Source organism: Ailuropoda melanoleuca, chromosome 11, assembly GCF_002007445.2.
Source record: "Ailuropoda melanoleuca isolate Jingjing chromosome 11, ASM200744v2, whole genome shotgun sequence".
NCBI lineage: Eukaryota > Metazoa > Chordata > Mammalia > Carnivora > Ursidae > Ailuropoda > Ailuropoda melanoleuca.
In genome coordinates, this window is record NC_048228.1 from 30804485 (window position 1) to 30829190 (window position 24706).

A 24706-nucleotide genomic window follows, 5' to 3' on the forward strand; every position below is an offset into this window, starting at 1 on the left:
TCATTCTGGACATCGTTTATCAGTGTGTATGTTGCTTATAGATTCAAAAGTTTATATAGGAATTGGACTTTCTCCATAGAGGACTACCCTCACAGAATTAGCCTGGAATCCTTAAATAACCTCCTACATTGATAAAAACATCCTGATTATTTGAATCAAAGTTGAGAGAGGTTTTATAACAGTAAAATAATAAGTTTAAACAGAGAGGCATGTCTCAACAGTCTCAAACAAGTTTTTTTTTCTTTGCAATAATTTACAATATAGTTGTAAGAAACTTAAAGGGTGAGTGGTTGATAAGTTTTTGGTTTAGATTTTGGTTTCAATTTCTGCTGATTAAGAATGAATTGGTGAGATAAGTCATAACAAAATATGGCCTAAATAAGAAAATGTATGCCAAGAAAATATGACTTTTCTTTTTTTAATGTGCCCTTTTATATGTGGTTTTTAATATTAATGTTTTTATGAGATTTATTAGATCTTGGATTTTTGGTTTTATTAGATTTGGGTTATGCCATGTTAATGAGTATTTTCATAGAATATTTGAGTGTTTTATATTCTGTCTTGGAAATAATTGGCTATTAAAACCATTGTTGCTTTATTAAAAGAGTTTGAGAAATTCTTAAATATTTGAACATGAGGGGTGCCTGGGTGGCGCATTCGGTTGAGTGTCTGACTCTTGGTTTTGCCTTGGGTTGTGATCTTGGGATCATGAGATGGAGCCCTGCTTAAGGCTCTGTCTCCCTCTGCTTCTCCCTCCATGCAGGCATGCGCTCTTTCAAATACATAAAATCTTAAAAAAAATTTGAACATGAGACTTAAAACTGCAGATGGTGACTTAAAAGGCTAAATAAAAGAAACGTCAGTTCACTGCTTACATTTTAAGAAAAGTTTTATAAGATCTTTAGAAAAGGGGGGGAGGATGCCCGGGTGGTTCAGTCGGTTAAGCATCTGGCTTCTGCTCAGGTCATGATCTCAGGGTCCTGAGATTGAGTCCCAAGTCAGGCTCTTGCTCCTTTGCTGCCTTCCCTCCTTGTGCTCTCTTGCTCTGTCTCTGTCTCTGTCAAATAAATAAATAAAATCTTGGGGGGAAAATGTTTTAAATACTGAAAAGATGATTGTGTTTAATAAATTTTTTTGGAGTGTTTTAGAGTATTTGTCTTAGCATCTAGCATATTTGTATAATATTAAAAGTGAAGGCTGAAAGATTTTACATTTTTAAACATCCACACACATTTATTTAAAGTTGAGTAGTTATTTTAATTTTAGTTATAAGAATAATTCAAAATTATAGATTCTTAATGTAAAGACTAAAACATCAATTAAGGTAGGACTTTTAATTCAAAAGAAACTTTTAAATTCTGGGAACTTAATATACTTTTTCCTGAGTTATTACCTGCTTGTAGTTCCTACGTGTCCAGAGATTTTTGATACCATCTAAGTCTTTCATCATTCTCCTTGTTGTGAAAAGAGTTGAGTAACTGAAAAGAAAGGAAGATCCTGAGTTAGCAGGTGACATTTTGGGTCTCATGAAACTTGTAATCATTCATACTATAATTAATTTATTGTTTTTATGTGCTGCTGACATAAACTGTTTAAATGTTGTGGAAGTTGGTTTGTATTGAGGATTTGGAACTTATGAGTAAATTTTCCTTGTTTTTTAATTTAGATTAATAAGAGAATTTATAGTATTTAACTTCTGGAGGAGGCATGCGCTGGACATCCAACCTTACAAATTTACATATCCCCAATTGCTAGAAGCATCATTATTATTTTAAGCTCCATAAGACATCATTATTATTGTTCCTTTAAACTGTTTATAGTCTTTGACAAATTGATCCATCTATTTACATTTTCCAGTGCTTTTCATTCTTTTTTGCATTTTCATGTACCTACCTGGGCTCTTTTTTTTTTCCCCTTCAGCCTGAAGACTTTTCCTTTGGTGTTTGTTCCTCTTTATTTTGGATCTGTGTGTTTGCGTTGGGGTCTGTATGCATCTGTGTATTTATCCAGTTCTGAAGGATATTTTTCCTAAGCACTGAATTCTAGGTTGACACTTTTTTCTTTCAGTGTGGAGATGTCATTCTGTTGTCTCGATGGCTTCCATAGTTTCTGTTGGGAAGTTAGCTGTTAATCTTATTATTCTTGTGAAAGGTGTGTGGGTGTGTGTATGTCTGTGTGTGTCCCCTTTCCTAACTGCTTTTAATGTGACTTCTTTAAGTTTTGAGTAGTTTGAATCTGATATGCCCAGGTATAGTTTTGTTTGTATTTTACTGCTTGGAGTTCCTGGAGCTTTTTGAATCTGTGACTTGACTTTCTGATGAGATTTGGTAAATTTTGGTCATTGTTTGTGTATTGATTTTGTCCCATTCTCTCATCTTGTCCTTAAACTTTAACCATCTTCCACAATGTTTCTCTTACCACATATTTTTCTCTCTCTATTTATTTGAATATCTTCTGTTGACCTATGTTTGAGTTCACCAATGTCACATCCTGCAGAGTTGAATGTTGTTAATCACTCAAGTGAACTCTTTAAACTTTACTTCTTTATTTGAGAGCACGAGAGCATGAGCAGGGGGAGGGGCAGAGGGAAAGGGAATCTCAAGCAGACTCCACACTGGGTGTGGAGCCCCATATGGGGTTCAGATTCATGACCATGAGATCACGACCTGAGCTGAAACACAGAGTTGGACGGTTAACTGACTCTGCCACCCTGCTGCCCCCATTCAGTGAACTCTTAATTTCAGATATTGGGCTTGGCAATTCTGTAATGTATTTTTGGTTCTTTTTAAAAATAGATTTCAGTTTTCTTTTCAAATACTCCCCCTTTTTTTTCATCCTTTCCCCTATCTTTTCTTCTATTTTAGTATAATGATCTTGGTTATTATGTCTTTGTATGCTGTTTTACAGTAGTAATCATAATTATAAACTCCGTTACCTGGGTCATGTCTGGATGGCTTTCTGTGGATAGGTTAGTCTCTTGATCATTAGTGACTTTTAAAAAAATTCTTTGCAGGGGCACCTGGGTGGCCCAGTGGGTTAAGCATCTGCATTTGCCTCAGGTCATGATCTCAGGGTCCTGGAATCAAGCCCTACATCGGGCTCCTTGCTTATTAGCAGGGAGCCTGCTTCTCCCTCTCCCCCTGCTGCTTCCCCCTGCTTCTGCTCTCTCACTCTCTTTAAGATTTTTTTTTTATTTATTTAAAATAAATAAAATCTTAAAGAATTCTTTGCATGTCTAGTAATGCTTGGTTCGGTAGAGTATTGTAAATAACATTTGTAGAGACACAGAATTATGTTCTCTTGGGGCTCCTGGGTGGCACAGCGGGTAAGCGTCTGCCTTCAGCTCAGGGCGTGATCCCGGCGTTAGGGGATCGGGCCCCACATCAGGCTCTTCCGCTATGAGCCTGCTTCTTCCTTTCCCACTCCCCCTGCTTGTGTTCCCTCTCTCGCTGGCTGTCTCTATCTCTGTCTAATAAATAAATAAAATCTTTTAAAAAAAAAAAAAGAATTATGTTCTCTTCTTCTGAAGAATGAGAGTTTGGTTTTTGGAGGCACTTAATTTATAGGTAGATTACCTTGATCCTGTCAAAGACTGGTTTTAGGATTTGTTAGGCGATCGTATTTCACCTGATTCCTAGGGTATGGCCTTTCTAGGATTTCATCTGAAAGCTGCGGATTTTCAGCCACCCCCTCTGGGTGGGTCTGAACCCAGTGTTCCTAATGGTATTCAGCCTCTTGAAGTCTTGGCTCAGCTGTTGTCTGCTAGACTTCCCAGAGCTGTACTGGGAACATCACAGCTTAGGAACTAGCCAAGGACCTCTGAGAGACTTTTACATAGAGTTTTGAGGCTTATACCTCTGTAGCCCACTTTTCTCTAGTACCCTGTCTCTCTAGGCCCACTTAGTCCCCATCTGTTCCCTATTTTCTTGAGCCATTGAGACTGCCTCTGTCTGAAAACTATCATTAATTTTAAGCTAGTGGGGTAAAGAGAATGGCATTTCATAATTATCTATACGAAGATGTAAATAGACTGCAATGGAAAAATGCTGGTAAAAAATGGTGATTTTAGGGCATTGACTACTCTGTGTAAATTTTAGGGTCTTAATGGCTTTGTAAACATTTACATTTATTACTTAAGTAATCAAGCCAGTAAGTTCCTATTGAGTGTAGCACTTTGCTCATTGGTATTACAATTGTGAGCAAAATCAAGGCCTAGCCTCTGTTATGAGTGACTTCGTAGGCTAGTAGAAATTAGCTCCTAGACATGTCATGTTATTAAGAAAAATGTATTTTGTAAAATAAATATTTACCACCTATCCACTAAGATATCTTTTAGATCCTACATCTCTGATTTGCATCGTCCTATTAATGTGAGCTATACATCTCTATTGTTTTGCTGGTTCAATTTAAATTTGATCCCCAGACTCTTGATGTGGTGCCCTTTTTGAAAAAAAAAATCTGCTTTTGTTTTAGCTTTTGGTACCTTTCCTTGGCATTCACTTTTGTTGACAATAGTTTATAATTGGGTGAAGAGCTGAGCTACATGGAGCATTGTGGAGAACACAGATTATCCCCAAGCTCCTTTTTTTCCATTTTTAAAGGATTTTTTTTTTTAAGATTTTATTTTTTTATTTGACAGAGAAAGAGAGCACAAGCAGGGGGACTGGCAGGCAGAGGGAGAAGCAGGCTCCCCACTGAGGAGGGAGCATGATGTGGAGCTCGATCCCAGGACCCTGGGATCATGACCTGAGCTGAAGGCAGATGCTTAACTGACTGAGCCACCCAGGCGCCCTTTTTCCTGACATTTTTAGATGACAGTATTATGTCTAACCTAAAAGAAGATTTAGGTTCAAGCCAACATCGAGCTTTTTTGCCTGGTGCCGTTTGAAAATGATAGAAGTTGCTGAACTTCTAAGATACCATATAATAGTGTGACAGGAAGGAAGGACCTGTGTAGTATTGGCTTGATCAGTTTATGAAGCTTTCTTTTGTCTTTGTAATATAGTTATTATACTCTCTAAACTTTAGTCATACTTCTGCCACCCTCCAAACCATACATAGTACTTTAATGGTATATTAGGAAAAACAGCTGATTTTTCTTAACTTTATTGCATTGTGTCCAACGATCTTTCTGATACCAAAATGTGTGACAGGTAACTATATAGTATTGCTACCATATTTTTATTGAGAACCTTTTGCTCTTTGTGAAGAGATGCTAGAATGGAGAATCTGATAGTTGTGCTTGGTCTGTGGTCTATTTTATGAAATACTTTTATAATTCTTCTTAAAGAATTGGCAGGATTTGATTTAGAGTATTGTTATCATAGTTATGTTAATAACTTAATAATAATTTATGTTAATAAGTTTAAAATAATGTTTTGTTATTTTCCATTAGGAAACCACCCCTACTCCTAATCCCCCGCCTACAGAAGAAGAGAAAACAGAATCTAATCAGGAGGTTGCTAACCCAGAACACTATATTAAACATCCTTTACAGAACAGGTAAGCCTTCTGACACACAGATTCTTCTGACTTGAGGTGAATGGTAAAATAGGACAGGTTTTGGGGGAACAATTAGTTGAGACTAGTTTTAGTTACATTAGGTTGAGGATTACATTTCATTTGGATAACCTGTTTCTAGCAAGTAGTTTTATATGTGAGTCTTGAGCTCAGAAAAGAGAACTGGTTGAGACATTGGGTTTGAAATTCATCAGTAATAGGTGGTAAGTGATACTATAGTAGTAAATGAATTCTCTTTAAAGTGAACTTGACTCAAGATGGAGGCTTGGGATACCAGCTTATAAGGGATTTTTTTGGAGGGATAATGTCTGTGAAAGGTTTAGATGTATAAACTGTATAAATTAGGGCAAAGTGGTAGTCAGGGAAACAAAGAAAATGATTTGTTTTAAGGACAGGTGGTCAATAGCATATGTTTCACAAAAAGGTCAAATATCCATTGGATTTAACAGTTTTAAAAACACTCAAATGGCCCTTGGGTTGAATGATAAAGTCCTTGCTAATGCAGGAGAAAGTTTAGTAGAATGTAGCTGATGGAAAAAGATTGGAGTAGTTTGTATAGTGAATACAAATGTATTACAGAGCAAGAATAAGCAACTTGAAGTAGGGCTGTGAAGGAGAAAAAGCTGGGGGTTGGTTGGTTTCTTTTTAAGACAAGTTAGGAGAGGAAGAGGACAGGTTAAGATGAATTGAGTTTCAGGGCACCTAGCTGGCTCAATTGGTAGAGCATGCAACTCTTGATCTCCGGGGTCGTGAGTTCAAGTTCCATGTTGGGTGTGGAGCCTACTTTAAAAAAAATGAGTTATGTTTCATAGTTATAGTGTAGTAGTTGAGTAGTAGCTCATTATATAGTTTTCCCAGTTCCACCTCACCCCTTCCCAGTATGTTTGTGTTTTTATGGTTTATATGATGAAAATTAACATGAATGCTCTCAGAGCTGATGGTGGGAAGAAAAAGGCAATGTGGAAATATGTAAGAATCTGGAAGAAAATAAATTAGAATTTGAGGATGTTTAAGTATTTCATTTCCTTTCATCCCCCACCCCAAGATTTTTTTACTCTCTCTCCTTTAAAAATCCCATAAGCCTGTGTATGTTTCACAGGCATCCTTGTTTTATTGCATTTTGCAGATACATCATTTTTTAAAAATTGAAGGTTCGTGGTGATCTTGCTTTGAGCAAGTCTGTTGGTACCATTTTTCCAACAGCATCTGCTCATTTTGTGTTTCTGTGACAAATTTGGCAATTCTTGCAATATCTCAGACTTTTTCATTATGTTTGTTATAGTGATCTGAAATCCGTGATCTTTGATGTAACTGTTAGAATTGTTTTGGGGCACCATGAACTGTGCCCACATAAGATGACAAACTTAATAAATATTGTGTGTTGTTCCAATTGCTTTATTCACTAGTTGTTCCCCGTTCCCCGTCTCTCTCCCTTTCATTGGGTCTCTCTGTTCCCTGAGATACAACAATACTGAAATTAGGCCAGTTAATAACCCTGTAGGGACCTGTAAGTGTTCAAGTGAAAGAGTCTATACATCTCACTTTAAATCAAAAACTAGAAATGATTAAGCTTAGTGTGGAAGGCATGTTGAAAGCCGAGATGGGCCAAAAACTAAGCCTCTTGCACTAAGAGCCAACTTGTGAATGCAAAGGAAAAGTTGTTGAAAGAAATTAAAAGTGCTACTCCAGTGAGCACGTGAATAATAAGAAAGTGAAACAGGCTTACTGCTGCTATGGAGAAAGTTTAAGTGGTCTGGATAGAAGATCAAACCGACCACAACATTCCCTTAAGCCAAAACCTAATCCAGAGGAAGGACCTAATTCTCTTCAATTCTGTGAAGGCTGAGAGAGATGAGATGAGGAAGCTGCAGAAGAAAAATCTAAAGCTAACACAGGTTTGGTTCGTGAAGTTTAAGGAAAGAAGCTGTCTCTGTAACATCAAAGTACAGGGTGAAGCAACAAGAGCTGTCATAGACGCTACAGCAAGTTATGCGGAAGATTCAGCTCAGATCATTATGAAGCTGGCTACACTAAGCAGTTGGTTTTCAGTGTAGATGAAGCAGCCTTCTAGTGGAAGAAGATGCCATCTGGATGGACTTGCATAGCTGGAGAGGAGAAGCTCATGCCTAGCTTCCAAGGACAGGCTGACTCCTGTTAGGGTCTAATATAGCTGGTGACTTTAGCTTGAAGCCAACGCTTATTTACCATCCTGAAAATTCTAGGGTTCTAAAGAATTATGCTAGATCTAATCTCCTGTGCTTTATAAATGGAACAGTAAAGTCTGGATGACAGTACTTCTGTTTACAAAATGGTTTACTGAATATTTTAAGCCTACTGTTCAAACCTGCTCAGAACAAAAAAATTCTTTTCAAAATACTACTGCTCATTGAACAATGTACTTGGTCACCCAAGAGTTCTGATGTACAAGATGCATGTTGTTTTCATGCCTGCTAATACATCTGTTTTGCAGTTTATCCAACATCTGGATAAAGGAGTAGTTTTGACTTGAAGTATTACTATTTAAGAAATACATTTTGTAAGACTGTTGTAGCTGCCATAGATAGGGGATTCCTCTGATAGATCTGGACAAAGTACACTGAAAACCATCTGGAAAGGATTCACCATTCCAAGATGCCAGTAAAAACATTCGTAGTTTATGGGTAGAGGTCAAGATATCAGTATGGACAGGTGTTTGGAAGAAGTTGATTCTAGCCCTTCTGGATGATTTTGAGGGCTTCAAGACTTTGGTGGAGGAAGTAACTGCAGATGTGGTAAAAATAGCAAAGAACTAGAATTAAAGTTGGAGCCTGAAGATGTGACTGAATTGCTACAACTCATAATAAAACTTGAATGGATGAGGAGCTGCTTGTTATGGATGAGCAAAGAAAATGGTTTCTTGAGATGGAAGCTACTCCCGGTGAAGATGCTGTGAAGATTGTTGAAATGACAGCACAGGATTTAGAATATGACATAAAGTTAGTTGATAAAGCAGCAGCAAAGTTTGAGAGGATCGACTCCAATTTTGCAAGAAGCTCTGCAGATAAAGTATCCAAACGGCATTGCGTGCTACAGATAAATCCTTTGTGAAAGGAAGAGTCAATTAATGTGGCAAACTTCACTGTTGTCTGTCTTACCGCAGCTATCCCATCCTTCAGTATCCACCCCGATTAGTCAGCAGCCAGCATCATCAGAACAGGACCTTCCACCGGCAAAAGGATTATGACTCATTAAAAGCTTAGATGGTAGTTTTTAGCAATAAAGTATTTTTAAATTAAGGTATATACATTAATTTTTTTAGACAATGATGTTGTACCCTTACTAGAGTACAGTATAGTGTAAACATAACTTTTATGTGCATTGGGAAACCAAAAACTTCAATAGTCTGACTTACTTTATTGTAGTACTTGCTTTATTATGGTGGTTTGGAGCTGCATCTGCAATATATCTGAAGTATACCTATCGTTTCACTTATCCGAGAAGTACATTTTCCTTTTATGGCCTGAATATATATATTTTTTTATTTCTTCATTGCCACGGTATACTTATTGAAATAAAAGTCCAGACATGTTTTATGTGGTTTTTTCATAAGAGACCTGTGGTTCAGCATATCCTGTAGTGAGGAAGAAATTAATTCTCTACACAGTGGAGCTTGTCAGCTAATGAGTGAGCCATTAAAGGTTATGTAGTTCATAAAGGGTAAAATCCTTCCTCGGGAAAGCATTGTACCAAAATTGAACAATCGATTAGTGGCAGTTTCATATAATTGAACATAAGAGTAGCACCAAAACCCTTAAGGTATTTTTTTAATCTTTTTTTTTTTTAAAAGATTTATTCATTTTAGGGGTGCCTGGGTGGCACAGCGGTTAAGCGTCTGCCTTCGGCTCAGGGCGTGATCCCGGCGTTATGGGGTCGAGCCCCACATCAGGCTCCTCTGCTAGGAGCCTGCTTCTTCCTCTCCCACTCCCCCTGCTTGTGTTCCCTCTCTCGCTGGCTGTCTCTCTCTGTCAAATAAATAAATAAAATCTTAAAAAAAAAAAGGATTTATTCATTTTAGAGGGAGAGCGTGCATGCACAAGTAGGGGAAGGGGCGGAGGGAGAGACTCTGAAGCAGACTCCCCACTAAAAGTTGGAAGCTCAACCGACTGAGCCACCCTATTTAGGTGCCCCTATTTTTTTCATGTTTTTAGTGTTATCTTACAAAAAGCTAACTCTGTATGCCTTCTGTCTGTGAACCCAGTTTTTGGTATTATTATTGTTGGGAGCAAGGCATATACCCTTCACAGCTTGAAAAAAATTTGAGAAGAGCCTGAAAAATGTCATTAGTAGATAAACTGATTAACTCTAAAATGAAGTCTCTGAGGATTTCAATTTCTCTATGAATTCTACTTCAATAATAATATCATTATGTAAAATAATATCATTTAGAAAAATATTCCAAGATGTTTATGTTCAGAGTTTTGTAGTTTCCCCTTTATTTACTTTTTGCAAATATTGTGTAATTTATTATGCATTATTAAAAGATGTATAATAATTATAAGAGTAGATCATCAGGGTACAAGTATATAAAGTAAAAGTTCTCTGTTTTCCTCAGATATTCTCTTTCCCAATTTACTTTTCTTCACTATTTGGAGTATTCGGTATTAAATATGGTTTGTTAGTCTTCCAAAGCTTTTCAGTGTGCATATCTTTTTTTTTTTTTTTTTTACTGGTGACAGTACTGTTGACATTTTTGTTTGTGCAGACTTTGCCTCATTATTATAAACTGCTTTAATGAATAGTCATGTATTTTGTCAGGCTTATATTAATGGGTATATAGACTTTTTTCTTTCCCGTTTACAGTGTTGTAGTGTATGCATTCCTGTATGTTTTTTGTGCACTTGTGTGAATATATTTATAGGATAAGATTTTAGATTTTTAAAAAAAGATTTTATTTGAGAGAGAGAGAGAACAGTGGGGAGGAGCAGAGGGAGAGGGAGAAGCAGGTTCCCCACTGAGCAGGGAGCCTGATATGGGACTTGGTCCCAGGACCCTGAGATCATGACCAAAGCCAAAGGCAGATGCTTAACTGACTGAGCCACCCAGGAGGCCCAAAATTTCAGATTTCTTAGGTGAAAGACTATGCTTTAACAACCTTAATAGATAATTGTCAAATTATCCTCCTTTATCAGCTTAGGCTCTTAGCAGTTTGAGAGTTCCTGGTTTCTACATCTGTGCAAATTGGTTGGTCCTAGTTTGATTTTTTAAAAACAATGTCTTCTCGTTTTAAATTTGCATTTCTTTTATTGACGTTGCAAAGCTGTTTCATATATATTGAACATTCTTGTTTTTATCTGTGGACAGTCTACTCAGTTCTTTTGTCTAGGGGTGAGGAGTAGGTATTGTTTAAAGTTTATTTCCAGGGTGCCTGGATGGCTCAGTTGGTTAAGCGTCCCTCTCCTGATTTCTACTCAGGTCATGATCTCAGGGTTGTGAGATCAAGCCCTGCATTGGGCTCTGTGCTCAGTGGGAAGTCTGCTTGAGATTCCCCCCCCCCCGGTCTTTCTAAAATAAATAAATCTTAAAAAAAAAAGTTTATTTCCAAACATTGTAATTAGGGATGCTAACTTACCCATGTAGAACATTAGGTTGAAAATGAATTTTTCAAATCATTTGTCTTTTAACGTTGTCTGTGGGATTATGTTTTTACAGGTTTTTTATTTTTATGTAGTCCAGTATCACCTTTCCTTCATGGCATCTGGGTTTCATGTTCATCTTAGGAATAACTTTATCCACATAATTATTCTACTTAATAGCTGCGTAGTGGTCTATTTTATGGATGTGTATTTTACTAAGTCAGCAGTTCTCCAATTTTTGGTCTTACGACCTTTTTATTGAGGACCCCACAGAGCTTTGGTTATGTAGATTTTTATCTATTTCCATTTAGTATATTAGAAAATAAACCTGAGAAAATGTAAAATTATATATTCATTTAGAAAATCCATTGCATGTTAACATAAATATTTTTTATGAAAAAATAATATAGTGGGAAGAACAGCATTTTTGCATTTTTATAAATCTCTTTTAAGTGCCTGACTTAACAGAAATTAGTGGTATGTATTTCATAGCTCTTCTGCATTCAGTTTGTGAAGGAGATAAGTTGTTTCATAGGAAGTATAAGAATGTATGACCTCATACAAGTACATGGTTGGAAAAGGAGGATTTTTAATAGCCTTATAAGTTAATTATAGATATTCTCCTTTGATAATAGTTTTTTTTTATATGTCAGCTGCAGTGTAGAATCTGAAACCATATCCAAGAACCTTTCCTTCTCTGTTACATTAATATCAATTGGCCTATCTTGCACTTGGCATGGATCTTTTACCCATGCATGATTTTGCAACACCAGTGGTCATTTGGAAAACATTGATTCAGTGAGTTCTGCAGATCTTCTGGATATTGATACTTCTCATTATACAGTATGAAATCAGTAACATTCATTAATATCACTACTAAACTCTTCAGAAATATCTTTTAAGTTTTAGTATATTTGTCACAGTGGCACATGCAGGCTTTCCAGAATTCTGATTTTCTCTTGAAAGCTCACATCAGGCATACTCTGTTCATTTTCAAGGAATAACCATGGTTTGTTTGTCAGTCGTGGTTAAAATGGAGTTCTCTGAAAAAAGTGGCTAGGTCACTTCACAGTTCAATTCCTTAGCATTGATTTTACTTTGGTATGCAGAAATGTTTTTTTGTTTTTGATTTTTTGCAGAATATGAAAAAGATATACATAGATTGAAATTTAATGAAACCAATAATTATTGCTTCAACAGTGGCATTCTTAACTGCAACTGATGTTGTTTCTGTGAGAGGTGAAGATAAAGGATACAGTGACTGCTGGTACAGTTTGGTGCCGTTGTATGGAACTTGCTAAGACACCAGCAGATTTATCCCACCATTGCTTTTGCACCATTACTACAAATGTCAATACAGTGAAAAATAAAATAATGTCTTAGCATTATTATGAAAGTAGTTCTTATCAGAGCTCCTGAAAGGGTCCTTGAGTCCCCTAAGCTTTTGCAAACCACATTTTGATAACTAGATTTAAGTGATCCCTTGTTGAAAGCACATAGGGTGTTTCCAAATTCTCCAACACTAAGAACGTTCTTGTACAAACATTTTTACCTAATCATCTAATTATTTTCTTAGGATAAATTTTTATATGTTCAATGGCTGGATTCAGTAAAAAAAGGAAAAAATTTATTACCATTTTTATTTGAGGTATAATTGACATATAACATTGTTTTAGATGTGAAACGTGACTCAGTATTTGTGTATGTTGTGAAATGATCACTATACTGAGTGTACTTAATACCTACCACCATGTATAGTTACAAAGGTTTTTTTTCCTTGTAATAATTTCTTTTAAGATTTACTCTCTTAGCAACTTTCATATACATAATACATTGTCGTTAACTGTAGTCACCATGTTGTATATTGTTAATGACTTATTTATAACTGGAAGTTTGTACCTTTTGACCCTCTTCACCCCTTTTCACCCAACAACTACCTCTGGCAACTTCCAGTCTGTTTTCTGTGTTTATGACCTTGGTTTTTTAGTTTGTTTTTTGTTTTAAGATTCCCCATATAAATGAGAACATACGGTATTTGTCTTTCTTTGGCTTACAGCAGTTAGCATATGCCCTGAAGGTCCATCCAATGTCTAAAGTGACAGATCTCTTCTCTTTTTTTTTGTGGATGAATAATATTCCATTGTCTACATACAACATTTTCTTTATCCATTCATTCATTGAGGGGCGCTGGGGTTACCTGTTTCCACATCTTGGCTATTGTAAATAATGCTGCATGAACATGAGGGTGGTGCATAGATCTTTTTGAGTGAGTGTGTTCATTTTCTTCAGGTAAATATCCAGAAGTAGGATTGCTGGACGATATGGTACTATTTTTAATTTTTCGAGGAAAGATTTAATAAATTTTGGAAGACCAGAGTATAGTACTTGACCTTATTACATGTGTGTTTAATAATTTCTACATCTTTGCTTTTTTCTTTTTTGTCCTTGATAGAGTCTTGGCAAATTCACATTATAAAGTGGATGTTGAAGTGCATCTCATTTTTATGTCAGATTATTCAAGCATTAATCATGAGTTATGAAATATATATATCCATTTGGAAATCTATCTTCAGACATTATTCTCAATGAGAAAATGAAATTTCCCTTTTGAGTTACCTTTGGTATTGTAATTCAGATAATATAATTGTACCAAAGATGTTATCTTGGGATATTTAAGATAACTTTGATGTGACATGAGTTTATCTTCCAGGTATTAGAATAAAACCTTTTTTAACAGTTACATATAGATATGTAGAAACTGGTATACATTATTTCAGAACACATCTGTGATACCATTACTGAATGAATCACTTTATTTTGTTATTTTCCCATTTGTTGTGTGCTTGAGGAAACAGATAATTGCATTTCATAGTCATCGCTCCCCCCCCTTTTTTAGGAGTCTCTTATTTCCCACTCTTGGCGAATACCTTTTCATTTCTCTGAAAATTGAGCTCTCTTGCTCCCTGCTTTCTTTTCTGGTTAAGTGCTTCTGCTGTTTTTCTTAAGTAGCTGCTTAATTATCTCTATCATAGCATGTTAGCACACTGTAATTGTCTCTCTTACATTTCTGTGAATTACTTTGAGGGATGAGCCTCTGGGTTTCTAAAGTATAGCAGAGAATCTTTTAAGAAGTAGGTACAAAAATACATACTTTTTAAATGAAAGAGCGAGAACTACTCATTTGCCACTGTAATAGCATCTACCATTTAAAATTATTTTTGAATTAAAATGAATTTTTAATTGTAAAATATACCATAAAATTTACCATTTTAGCCATTTTTTAACTGTATGGTTCAGTAGTGTTAAGTACATCCATACTGTTGTGCAACCGGTCTCCAGAACTCTTTTCATCTTGCAAAACTAAAACTCTGTACCCATTAAATAGTTGTCCGTTCCCTTTCCTTCTAGCCCCTGCCATTTTACTTTCTGTCTCTATGAATTTGATTACTTTAGATGCCTCATATAAGTAGAATTGTACTGTTTGTCTTTTTTGATTGGCTTATTTCACTTAACATAATGTCCTTAAGATTCATCCTCAGACTTTCTTTTTTAAGTCTGACACATATTCCACTGTATGTTTAAACCACATTCTGTTTATCTTTTCATCTGTCAGTGGACACTTGGGCTGCTTCCTCCCTTTGGCTGTTGTGAAGAATGCGCTAGGAATGTGAATATATAAACTACCATGTTTGACGCTGACTTTTTACTTTTAGATGGGCACTCTGGTTTTTTAAAAATGATAAAAGCAAAACTTGGCAAGCAAACCTTCGGCTGATCTCTAAGTTTGATACTGTTGAAGACTTTTGGGCGTAAGTAACCATTTTAGGATGTTTGTTTTATTAATTGTGTAATTTTTCATTTTAAGTCACATTCACAAAATGAAGGATAAGGTAAACAATAAATGTTCATCTGTAGACCTACCTTTTTGTCTATCTCCTCACAACTGTTTGAATTGGTGATTATATCTCATCATTTAGAAAGCTTCAGTCTTGTCATCCTTTAGCCCTAGCCCTGTGTATATTCTATATTCCTTGTCCCCTAGGAGATCCTTCCCTTGAGAGTCCTTTGTTGCTTCTAGAACTTTTGCAATTTGTTGGAACCTATCCCCTTTCTTGGTTGCCTAGATACATTTGCCCCATATTCCAGAGCTGTGTTAGTTTCCCATTTGCGCAAATTCTTTTTTGTATAACACCTGGGATTTCCCGTGAGAGGGATCCTGAGATTTTTCAAAGGCTGAAAGTTTTGTCCAAGTATCTGTGATGGTAGTTGATCAACTTCAAGAAGAATAGTTGAAATATCTTGGAGATTTTGTTTCAGATTTAGCAAAAAGTTAAGATTTGGGGGCCAAAACTTTGCTTGACTTCAACGTAAAGCTTAAAATTGTAAAGTCTTTTCAAGAAGTTTTTGTGGTGTTCTCTAAAAGCAAAGTTAATTTAGTATGTAATTTATTTGAAAAATAATTTTCATTTCAAAGATAAAACTTGTTAAAACATTTTTAAGAGGTGTAAATTAATTAGCAGTTATCTAAAAACTCTTAATTTGTACATCATCTAAAAATTCTAATTTGTAAATCTAGTGTATTTTTGGATCCTATATATGTTGAATTAGTGATGCAACTCTTGTGTATTAACATAACCCCCTGAGTGTAGTTTGCCCACACAAAAAAACAGATTGTCAGAAGATTCATATATGTATACTTCCTCCAGGGCAGAAACAGTATTCTTCTGTATCTGCAGTGCTTTGCCCACAATAGGCATTTAGTATGCATTCGAATCACTGAAAAAAAATCATAGGATAATTAAAGAAAACTCTTAAATTTTGAGCTGTGCACTTTAAGAGTGGTCACTTTATACTGAAATCATCTTTTTTTTTTTTTAAGTAATGGAACTATATTTAAATCTCCAGTAATTCATAGGTTTAGTTGTCTAGTTAAACCAATGTTACTGTGTTTTATCTTTCATCAAAACATAAGTGATTTTCTTCTTTGATTCTATTTATTTGAGTCCTCTAAACCAAAAAGTCTCTAGTATCCTCTGGAGGAGGAAGAGCAAGAGTCTTGAACCATTTCCCCCGCTGAAGCAGATCTGCATTTACCTGGTTGGTTTGGCTTTTCAGTGTACATAATTGGGTTTCTAAGTGGGCCTCTAATTAGAACATGGCCCCATACTTCAGTTACGTGTAAGCAGTGTCGTTGCAGAGTGGACTTTTACACTTAGACATATGAAGGAATTCTTTAGCTTTCTGTAAATACCTAAGCACTTCTTAATTTCTCACTTTTTTTCCTGGCCGATTTAGTGGTAGACAGCTGTTGAGCCCTTTGGGATTTATCCATCTTGTCTGTAGTGCTCTGATTCTGTTTAAATGTATCATTACAAATTCTCATTACTATAAACTTAAAAGAGACCTTAGAGCATCATGAAGGAGAAAGGAGACGGCATAAAGAAGCATTGGTCATTTCTGCCTTGAATGCCGTTGAAGAAAGCACTTCCACCCTGTCCATTAATTACCTAAAGTGGTGGTGCTAATTCTATAGTTACTGTTACTCTCCAGGCCTCTTTTGTTGCCTAGTGGAAGCTGCCAGTGATAAGGTAGTTTGGGAAGAGTGACCACTGAGTAACTCTACAGATCTTTTTCAGCCTTAGGCTGCCTTTCCCCAGATTGGATTTGTATGTTATCCTGTGGAATGTGATCCAAAGGATGCCAGAATCTTTGTTAAAATTCTACTTGAAATATTTCTAGACTGGGTTAAAATAGCATCAAGAGAATCTGACTAAGGAAAATAGCATTGTCCATGGTCTGCAGATGTAGTAAAGATCATGTTTCGGCTTCTAATATTGGAGACTGGCAAAGCATTCTTATTCTGTTGCCAGTTTTATAATAATTTTGCGGGAAGAAACTTTAGGAGATCAAATGAGTTAGCCTTCTACCTTCAGGGTAGTGAATATCTAAGTCATCTCAAGTGTTATTCTGTTACGTTGATATTTGGGGGAAAGTTCAGAAATACGGATTCCAGCGTTCTACCCTATATTTAAGGGATTATTAAAATCACAAGAAGTAGGGCCTGGGGTGGTTTTTGTTTGCTTGTTTGTTCGTTTTTTCCAAAGCTTTCCAAACGATGGAAACTGCCTAGTAATGACTGCAGTATTTGATACCCGTTGTTCTGTTCTAGAATACCTCCAAGGATAATAGTGTTGTCTTCTTTTAGTCATGCAGTCCTGATAGTCAGGAAGTTTGTCTTGCTTTCCCTTGATTTGTTTGTGTGTTTAAAACTGCTCATGAGCCTCATGAATTCTTTCAGGTACTTAAAAGCTGCCTCATACTCCTATTCTTTGTTTCATATATATATACATATGTATGCACTGAGTTAGCTAATATATCAAAATATACTTTTGTCAGAAAAAAGTCATTAAAATTATTTTCTTGAAAATCATCAACTGCTGATTCTTGAACTGACCATCATTAAGATACCTGTTTGGTCCATTACAGAAATTGACTTGGTAGAAAAACAAGTAAACATAAACTTTTACCTTTTTATTTTTATCATATTCTCTAAATGATTACATGTTCTATGTTTATAATTGTCCTTTTTTTTTTTTTTTTTTAACCTAGTCTGTACAACCACATCCAGTTGTCTAGTAACTTAATGCCTGGCTGTGACTACTCACTTTTTAAGGTATGCTTAACTGGTGATTTCATATATTCATTATAAGATGGAACCGTTCAGTTACTCATTAAGAAATCTTGTCAGAAACTTAGGAATAGTCAGTTCTCTGAGGTTTGGGGAATAATTAGATTAGTTTTACTGGGCTTTAGCATAAACAAATTTTGCCCTATTGCTGTAAATAATTGAAATCGAGAGTCTTACTCTATGGGCACACACTGTGATTGATTTTTGAAGAGAGTTTTAGTCATCCAGTCCAGTGTCTCTTATACATTTGAGTAGACTCAAGTCTAGAGTTTGTCAGGAATTCTTAACCGGGGATGATTGGTCTTTGGGATATTTATATTTTTAAATGGGTTTTGTCAAGTGGTAGGGGGTGGGGCATTCATTAACTCTGAAATTGCATAATTTTGCATATATTTTCTAGATATAGAAATGTATGTAGCTTCTCAGGGGTATCTGTTTCTCAGTGTTTAAGAACCTCAAATTAAAAGAAACCCAAGGTTTGAGAGCAAATAAGTATCTGTGTCAGGACTCTAATTCTGCAGTCCCATGTCTCTGGCTTTAAGTCCTGCCTGCTTTTCCCCCCACTACATCAATAACAGCTCTGTGGAGAATAAAGTAAGAAGTTGACACAGTTTGCTTCCTCATTCTAGTGATCTCTTCAATTAAAGTAACAATTTTGTCTAATATTGTTACCTACTAACCTTGTAGGATGGTATTGAGCCTATGTGGGAAGATGAGAAAAACAAACGAGGAGGACGATGGCTAATTACATTGAACAAGCAGCAGAGACGAAGTGACCTGGATCGCTTTTGGCTAGAGACAGTAAGGTTTTAAAATTATAAAACAGTTTTGGAATACTAAAACTTAATTTGGATTACATTTTACATCGGTTACTTAATTGAAGAGATAAGGATGCCCACCCTATAAAATCGAAGCCAGCAGTTAATTTTGTTCTATCATGTGAATACTGTATATTTTACATACTGGTACAGTGAAAACCCCATACCATATCACAAATCAGATATAAAGTGATTGGCAGTTGACTCTCACCTTCCATAGTAAGCTCATCCTGGTCATTTCATTAGCTTTAAAATTACAGAACCTCGCGTTTTGTATGATACAAGTTTTTACAGCCCTCTTAGAGTATAACTTTGTGTACTAAATTCTTGAGATCAGTGAAGCAAACAGTGAAATTGTTAGCTTGATCTTATTTACCTTATATATTGTGATATAACCTGGAACTTTTGACTTTATAAGACATATATTAAATATGAGATAATTGCCATTTTCTCTAGTGAGAAGTTCTAAACTCCAGGCTATCAGAAGTAAGGATAATAGTCTCTTTTGGATTCTTAGCGCTTGTCCCAGTGTCTCATTTATATAAGTTAAGCAGTTAGTATTTGAATGAATGTTTATTTGGTTTTTTTTTTAATGAAAAGATTTAATTTTGCTTCTGGGGGAGATTGTCAGTAAATCCATTTTAGAGTTCCACTTTAAAAAGTCGTTTCAGTTTTATAAGATGACAAAAGTTCTGGAGATGGATGGTTGTGATAGCTATACAATGTTGTCAATATACTTAATGCCACTGAATCATACCCTTAAAAATGGTTAAAGTGATTGAATGTCATTTGTCATCTGTACTCAAATCAAAAAATTTTTTTTAAATGGTCAAAATGGGTAAATTTTATATATGTTTTCCACAATAAAAAAAATGTGTGTTCATGAAAAACAGCAAGAACAAGAGGCAGCATGAGCAACTATTCAGTTATTCCATTAATATTTGTTTGCTGGCGAGTAGAAGCAGCCGCAGAGCAAATGAATATTAAGGTAATTTGCCTTTTATATTTGCTCTGTCATCAATTGCCCCATTTGCTAAAAAAGTTAAAACCACTGTTAATGTTCTTGATGTTACACAAAGAAACAAATGAATTTTTAAAAAGTCAGGACAAAGAACTATATACATTCAAAAAGTCAACTTTTGATTTAAAAATTGTTTGAGTTTTGTATATATACAGATAAAAGAGACATTTGTAGTTCAATAAGCAGTGTATAATTTATTTCATGTAATTTTGATTGAATTTTTTTTTAAAGCTGCTGTGCCTTATTGGAGAATCTTTTGATGACTACAGTGATGATGTATGTGGAGCTGTTGTTAATGTTAGAGCTAAAGGTGATAAGATAGCAATATGGACTACTGAATGTGAAAACAGAGAGGCTGTTACACATATAGGGTAAGTTTTGCTGTTTATGTCCTTTAAAATATTAAGATAAATAAAATATTAAAATAACTAAAAGCAGAAGTACTGTTATTTATAGTTTTAAAAATACCTGGATTTGTAGATCATTATTTTCCTTGTAATATTTTCATGAAAACTTGTAATTTTAAACTGCTCTGTTGGTTTTCGTTTTCTTGTTCATTTTTTTTTTTTAATTTCTGTAAGATTTCTTTTTCCTCACAATGGGGTATATAATCAATCACCAGAGCACTCTATTTTGGCACGTAGCATTTTTTTTCATTTATTGTATGACAATATTTAGTCTTTTTCTACTTTAAAATCATAACATTAATATTGTAATACTCAGCAATTTAGTGAGTATATGTGTATTCTGTGCATGTCTGTACACTACCTAAAATTTTCAGTGATTTAAGTGATAGTATCTTAGTTCTGTCCATATTTTTAAAACCCACATGTGTATGTTTTTAATTTCTTCGTATGTGAATATTATTCCTTGCAAAAATTGCCACCCCATCCCAAACATTGGTTATTGTTAACTGGGATCTTTTTTTTTTTTTTTTATTACATTTGAATTAGTAAAATTTGACTTTGAATTTTGTGTTAAAATTAAGTATTGGTTATAGGTCACAAAATGTTTGGTTAGTACTTTGTGATTTTTTTTCAAACATTATGAATTCTCTGGATTAAAAGATATGGAGATTTTCCAGGTTTCATTCTACGGAGGTTTTCTCTAAAAGAGAAGTTGACTGTTGGTTTGTTGTCATATTCTTAATATTTCTGTCAGCATCAAAACTTATTAGTTGTGGGGATTTTGTATTTGAAAATAGTTTAAAAATAAGTATGAATTTCTTTCCTCTGAAAATCTTGTATGTGTTAGTGTAATTTGAAATCTTTGTGAACTATTTGACTTCAGTTTTTCAAGGGAGTTTTTTTTTGTTTTTGTTTTTTGTTGTTGTTGTTGTTGTTTTTTCTTACCCCTTCCAAGTTACATGGCTCAGTGCTCTGGCTTTCTGGCATTTTTAATGATTAAGTATAATGGAAGGGAATACATTGTATTGTAATATAAATCTGATAATAGTTATAATTTTAGTTATAAAATTATTTTTAGAAATTTTATTTGAAGGAAGGTAGTAGAATATTCTGGAAGGTGGAGTATGGGTAAAACTGTCCTAGTAGCATATTGGAGAATTTAGCTCCAATATGTATAAATACATATCTCTTTACTCCGGTGTTTATTTTTGAAGTGTTGCTATTTTTTCTTGAGAATAAATGTCCGGATTCCTAACTTTACCTGTGATGCTTTCTGTGATCTGGCCCCAGTTCTACGTTGTCACCCTTTTTGCTCATACTCCCTTTCCTTATGAGCTGTAGCCACACAGCCTTATTTTGTTCCCCAGCCTTCAGATGTGCTTCTTTCTCTCAGCATTTTACTTGTAACCTCGTGACTTATAAAGGGGAGATTTCTCTAATTTCACAGACAAGATTAGATCATCCTTGTTATACAATATCACAGCCCCTATGCTTACCCACTTTGGCACTCATCATAGTTTGTTCTTAAAATAGAGTCACATGTTATTTGAAAATTAGTTTACAGAGTTAGTATATAAGGCAGAAATCATGTATGTTCTAAATTACCCTGAAAATATCATAAAGTAGTAGGTATGGTAAATGTAATTTGCAGTAATATATGATATTCATTATGGTTTATATGTAATATTATCGTAGCATTTTATATCAGAGAATTAAAGTAGACATGTAGGCAGTTAATTTTGTATAAATGAGTTATGCATGTGATACAGCTCCACTGTATGTATTTGTGATTATTTGTTTGTAATTAAATCAGATACTATCATCACCCAGGGACTGTCCAGGCTTTGCTTATTATTGATTTATTAGGAATAATACAGTATCTGATAACATAGGAGAGTCTCAAATATTGGTTAAGTGATTAACCGAGATTATTGTGAAAATAGTAAATTTTGCTAAAAGGAAAAGGGTGTGCAGTTTCCTATATCATGCTCTAGACTTTTTTTTTAATGTAAAGAATGGTGATATCAGATCTCATGCGTGCGAATAAAAATTAATGGCTGCTGTTTTTCTTTTTCATCTTCTAGGAGGGTATACAAGGAAAGGTTAGGACTTCCTCCAAAGATAGTGATTGGTTATCAGTCCCATGCAGACACAGCTACTAAGAGCGGCTCCACCACTAAAAATAGGTTTGTTGTTTAAGAAGACACCTTCTGAGTATTCTCATAGGAGACTGCGTCAAGCAATCGAGATTTGGGAGCTGAACCAAAGCCTCTTCAAAAGCAGAGTGGACTGCATTTAAATTTGATTTCCATCTAAATGTTGCTAAGATATAAGAGAAGTCTCATTCGCCTTTGTCTTGTACTTCTGTGTTCATATATATTTTTTTTTAATTTTGGCTAGAGTGTCCACTATCCCAATCAAAGAATTACAGTACACATCATCCCCAGAATCCATAAATGTGTTCCTGGCCCACTCTGTAATAGCTTAGTAGAATTACCATTACAAACACATTTTACCCATCCACAATATTCAAAAAAGAACTTGCATTTCTGTACCTTAACAGGAAAAAAATTCTGTTTATGTTCCATTGTATGCAGGAGCATATTTTGCTGGTTTGAAAGTATGATGCATACAGTTTTCTAGCAATTTTCTTTGTTTCTTTTTACAGCATTGTCTATGCTGTACTCTTGCTGATGGCTGCTAGATTTTAATTTATTGTTTCCCTACTTGATAACATTAGTGATTCTGATTTCAGTTTTTCATTTGTTTTGCTTTTGTTTTTTTCCTCATGTAACATTGGTGAAGGATCCAGGAATATGACACAAAGGTGGAATAAACATTAATTTTGTGCATTCTTTGGTAATTTTTTTTGTTTTTTTGTAACTACAAAGCTTTGCTACAAATTTATGCATTTCATTCAAATCAGTGATCTATGTTTGTGTGATTTCCTAAACATAATTGTGGATTATAAAAAATGTAACATCATAATTACATTCCTAATTAGAATTAGTATGTCTGTTTTTGTATCTTTATGCTGTATTTTAACACTTTGTATTACTTAGGTTATTTTGCTTTGGTTAAAAAATGGCTCAAGTAGAAAAGCGGTCCCATTCATATTAAGACAGTGTACAAAACTGTAAATAAACTGTGTACAGTGAATTGTCTTTTAGACAACTAGATTTGTCCTTTTATTTCTCCAAGGAATTGTACCTCTTATTGCCAGGCAGTCTCTATTGTGTCTTCTTGTAGTGTCTTCCACCTGAACAGCATAAGTTTGGAGCACTAGTTTGATTATTATGCTTATTATAATTTTTAATAAATTGAATAGGTAGCATATATATGGAATTATATTGATGTGGTTTTGTTTTTTATGCAGGAAGGCACAGTCCTTCGTTCTTAGGTAAATAATGTACTCTTAATGTGTTAAAACTCGAGAATTGTTACCTTGGTGCGTTACATTTGACTGATAGGAATGGTAGTTGTAAAATTTGGTTGCTGAATTGAGATGTTCTTTTGTTAAGTGTCAACATGATAGCATAGGGGAAGAGTACAGGTGGTGGGGGCATATACATTAAGAATTTTGTTAGTGTTGCTGTCTAAATAGAATGGAATAAATAGGTATGACGACTTATATTTATATTGGTAAATTGGTGTAGTATGGTTTTATGTAAATTTGAAAACTTGATCATCTCTTTCTAGGCATTTGAAAGCACATGTGAAAATCTTTGTATATAATAGATAATTGTGTATTTCAGATGAGATGAAATGAAATATGGCTATTATAGACAAAAGGGTAAGCTGAACTTATAGAATCTATAAGAGGAAAATTTGTCTTTAAATGGTGATTGTGAATTAATTTAAAAACTGATAAGTTTGACAAAAATCCTATATAAAGTAAACATGAAATTAATAGTATTGATTTCATTGAAGAATTTTAAAACAGTTTAAAGGGTACCAGAGCCTACCACCCGAGCACTCTCAATACCACAAACACCTTCAGTATTCTAGACATCCTGAGTCTTTTGTGTTTATAATCTCAGTAGACCATACCTGTATGTGCTGCTTAAGCTTGGGTGACTGGGTAAAGTGATTTATTGTTGATATGTGTAGTTGGGAGCACTTCAAGAGCTTGCTTCTAAGTGATGGTGGTGGTGGTGTGTTGGCAGTGGGTGGGATTGGAGTAGTATGTTAAAATCATGCTCTATTTCCTTAATTCTAAGACCTAGTCCATTTTAAGAAGCATCAGCTTTCGGGAGTAGAGGAGGAATAATGAAATTAAATGTACACATTTCTAAATTTTTTTAAAAACCTGATTTATAATACGCATTTGATCATCCTTATTATTACCATTTTAGTATCATAATCAGTTTTATTTTAAGTCTTTTCCCAGTGGGTGGGGAGGATGATAAATTACTGAGTCACTTGTGGCAGATGCCACATAAGTATTACAGTGACTTGCAACTTTTCATAACTCCATTAGCATCTTCTCTAAATATAAGATTAGACTGTACATGATTTTCTATCTTACTTTTTTCTCCCTGTCCAATAGGAGATTATAAATAAATATATTTTCATAATAGAGAATTAAACTCTTTTAACAGAAGAATTGTAATTAATTGTAGGGATGTGACATATTTAAC

General features: G+C 34.8%; 1 protein-coding gene and 1 long non-coding RNA gene across 3 annotated transcripts in view; one reads left to right on the forward strand and one right to left on the reverse strand.

Annotated features, from left to right (window-relative positions):
* The window catches only part of EIF4E (eukaryotic translation initiation factor 4E), a 96606-nt gene extending 73192 nt beyond the window's left edge, over positions 1-23414 (forward strand). For both annotated transcript variants that reach the window (XM_002921198.4, XM_019801777.2), the window contains 6 exons: positions 5396-5502; positions 14846-14941; positions 17742-17805; positions 18508-18621; positions 19891-20030; positions 22151-23414. In XM_002921198.4, coding sequence (XP_002921244.1) covers positions 5396-5502; positions 14846-14941; positions 17742-17805; positions 18508-18621; positions 19891-20030; positions 22151-22265 — 636 coding nt within the window. In that variant the 3' untranslated portion in view covers positions 22266-23414. The remainder of the gene's footprint in view (positions 1-5395; positions 5503-14845; positions 14942-17741; positions 17806-18507; positions 18622-19890; positions 20031-22150) is intronic.
* Positions 1026-15102, reverse strand: LOC109489949. The gene is made up of 3 exons (XR_002143115.2): positions 15054-15102; positions 1394-1478; positions 1026-1057 (listed from the first exon to the last, which is right to left on the reverse strand). It is a non-coding gene; the product is annotated as an uncharacterized LOC109489949 (long non-coding RNA).
* Positions 23415-24706: the final 1292 nt, after the last annotated feature.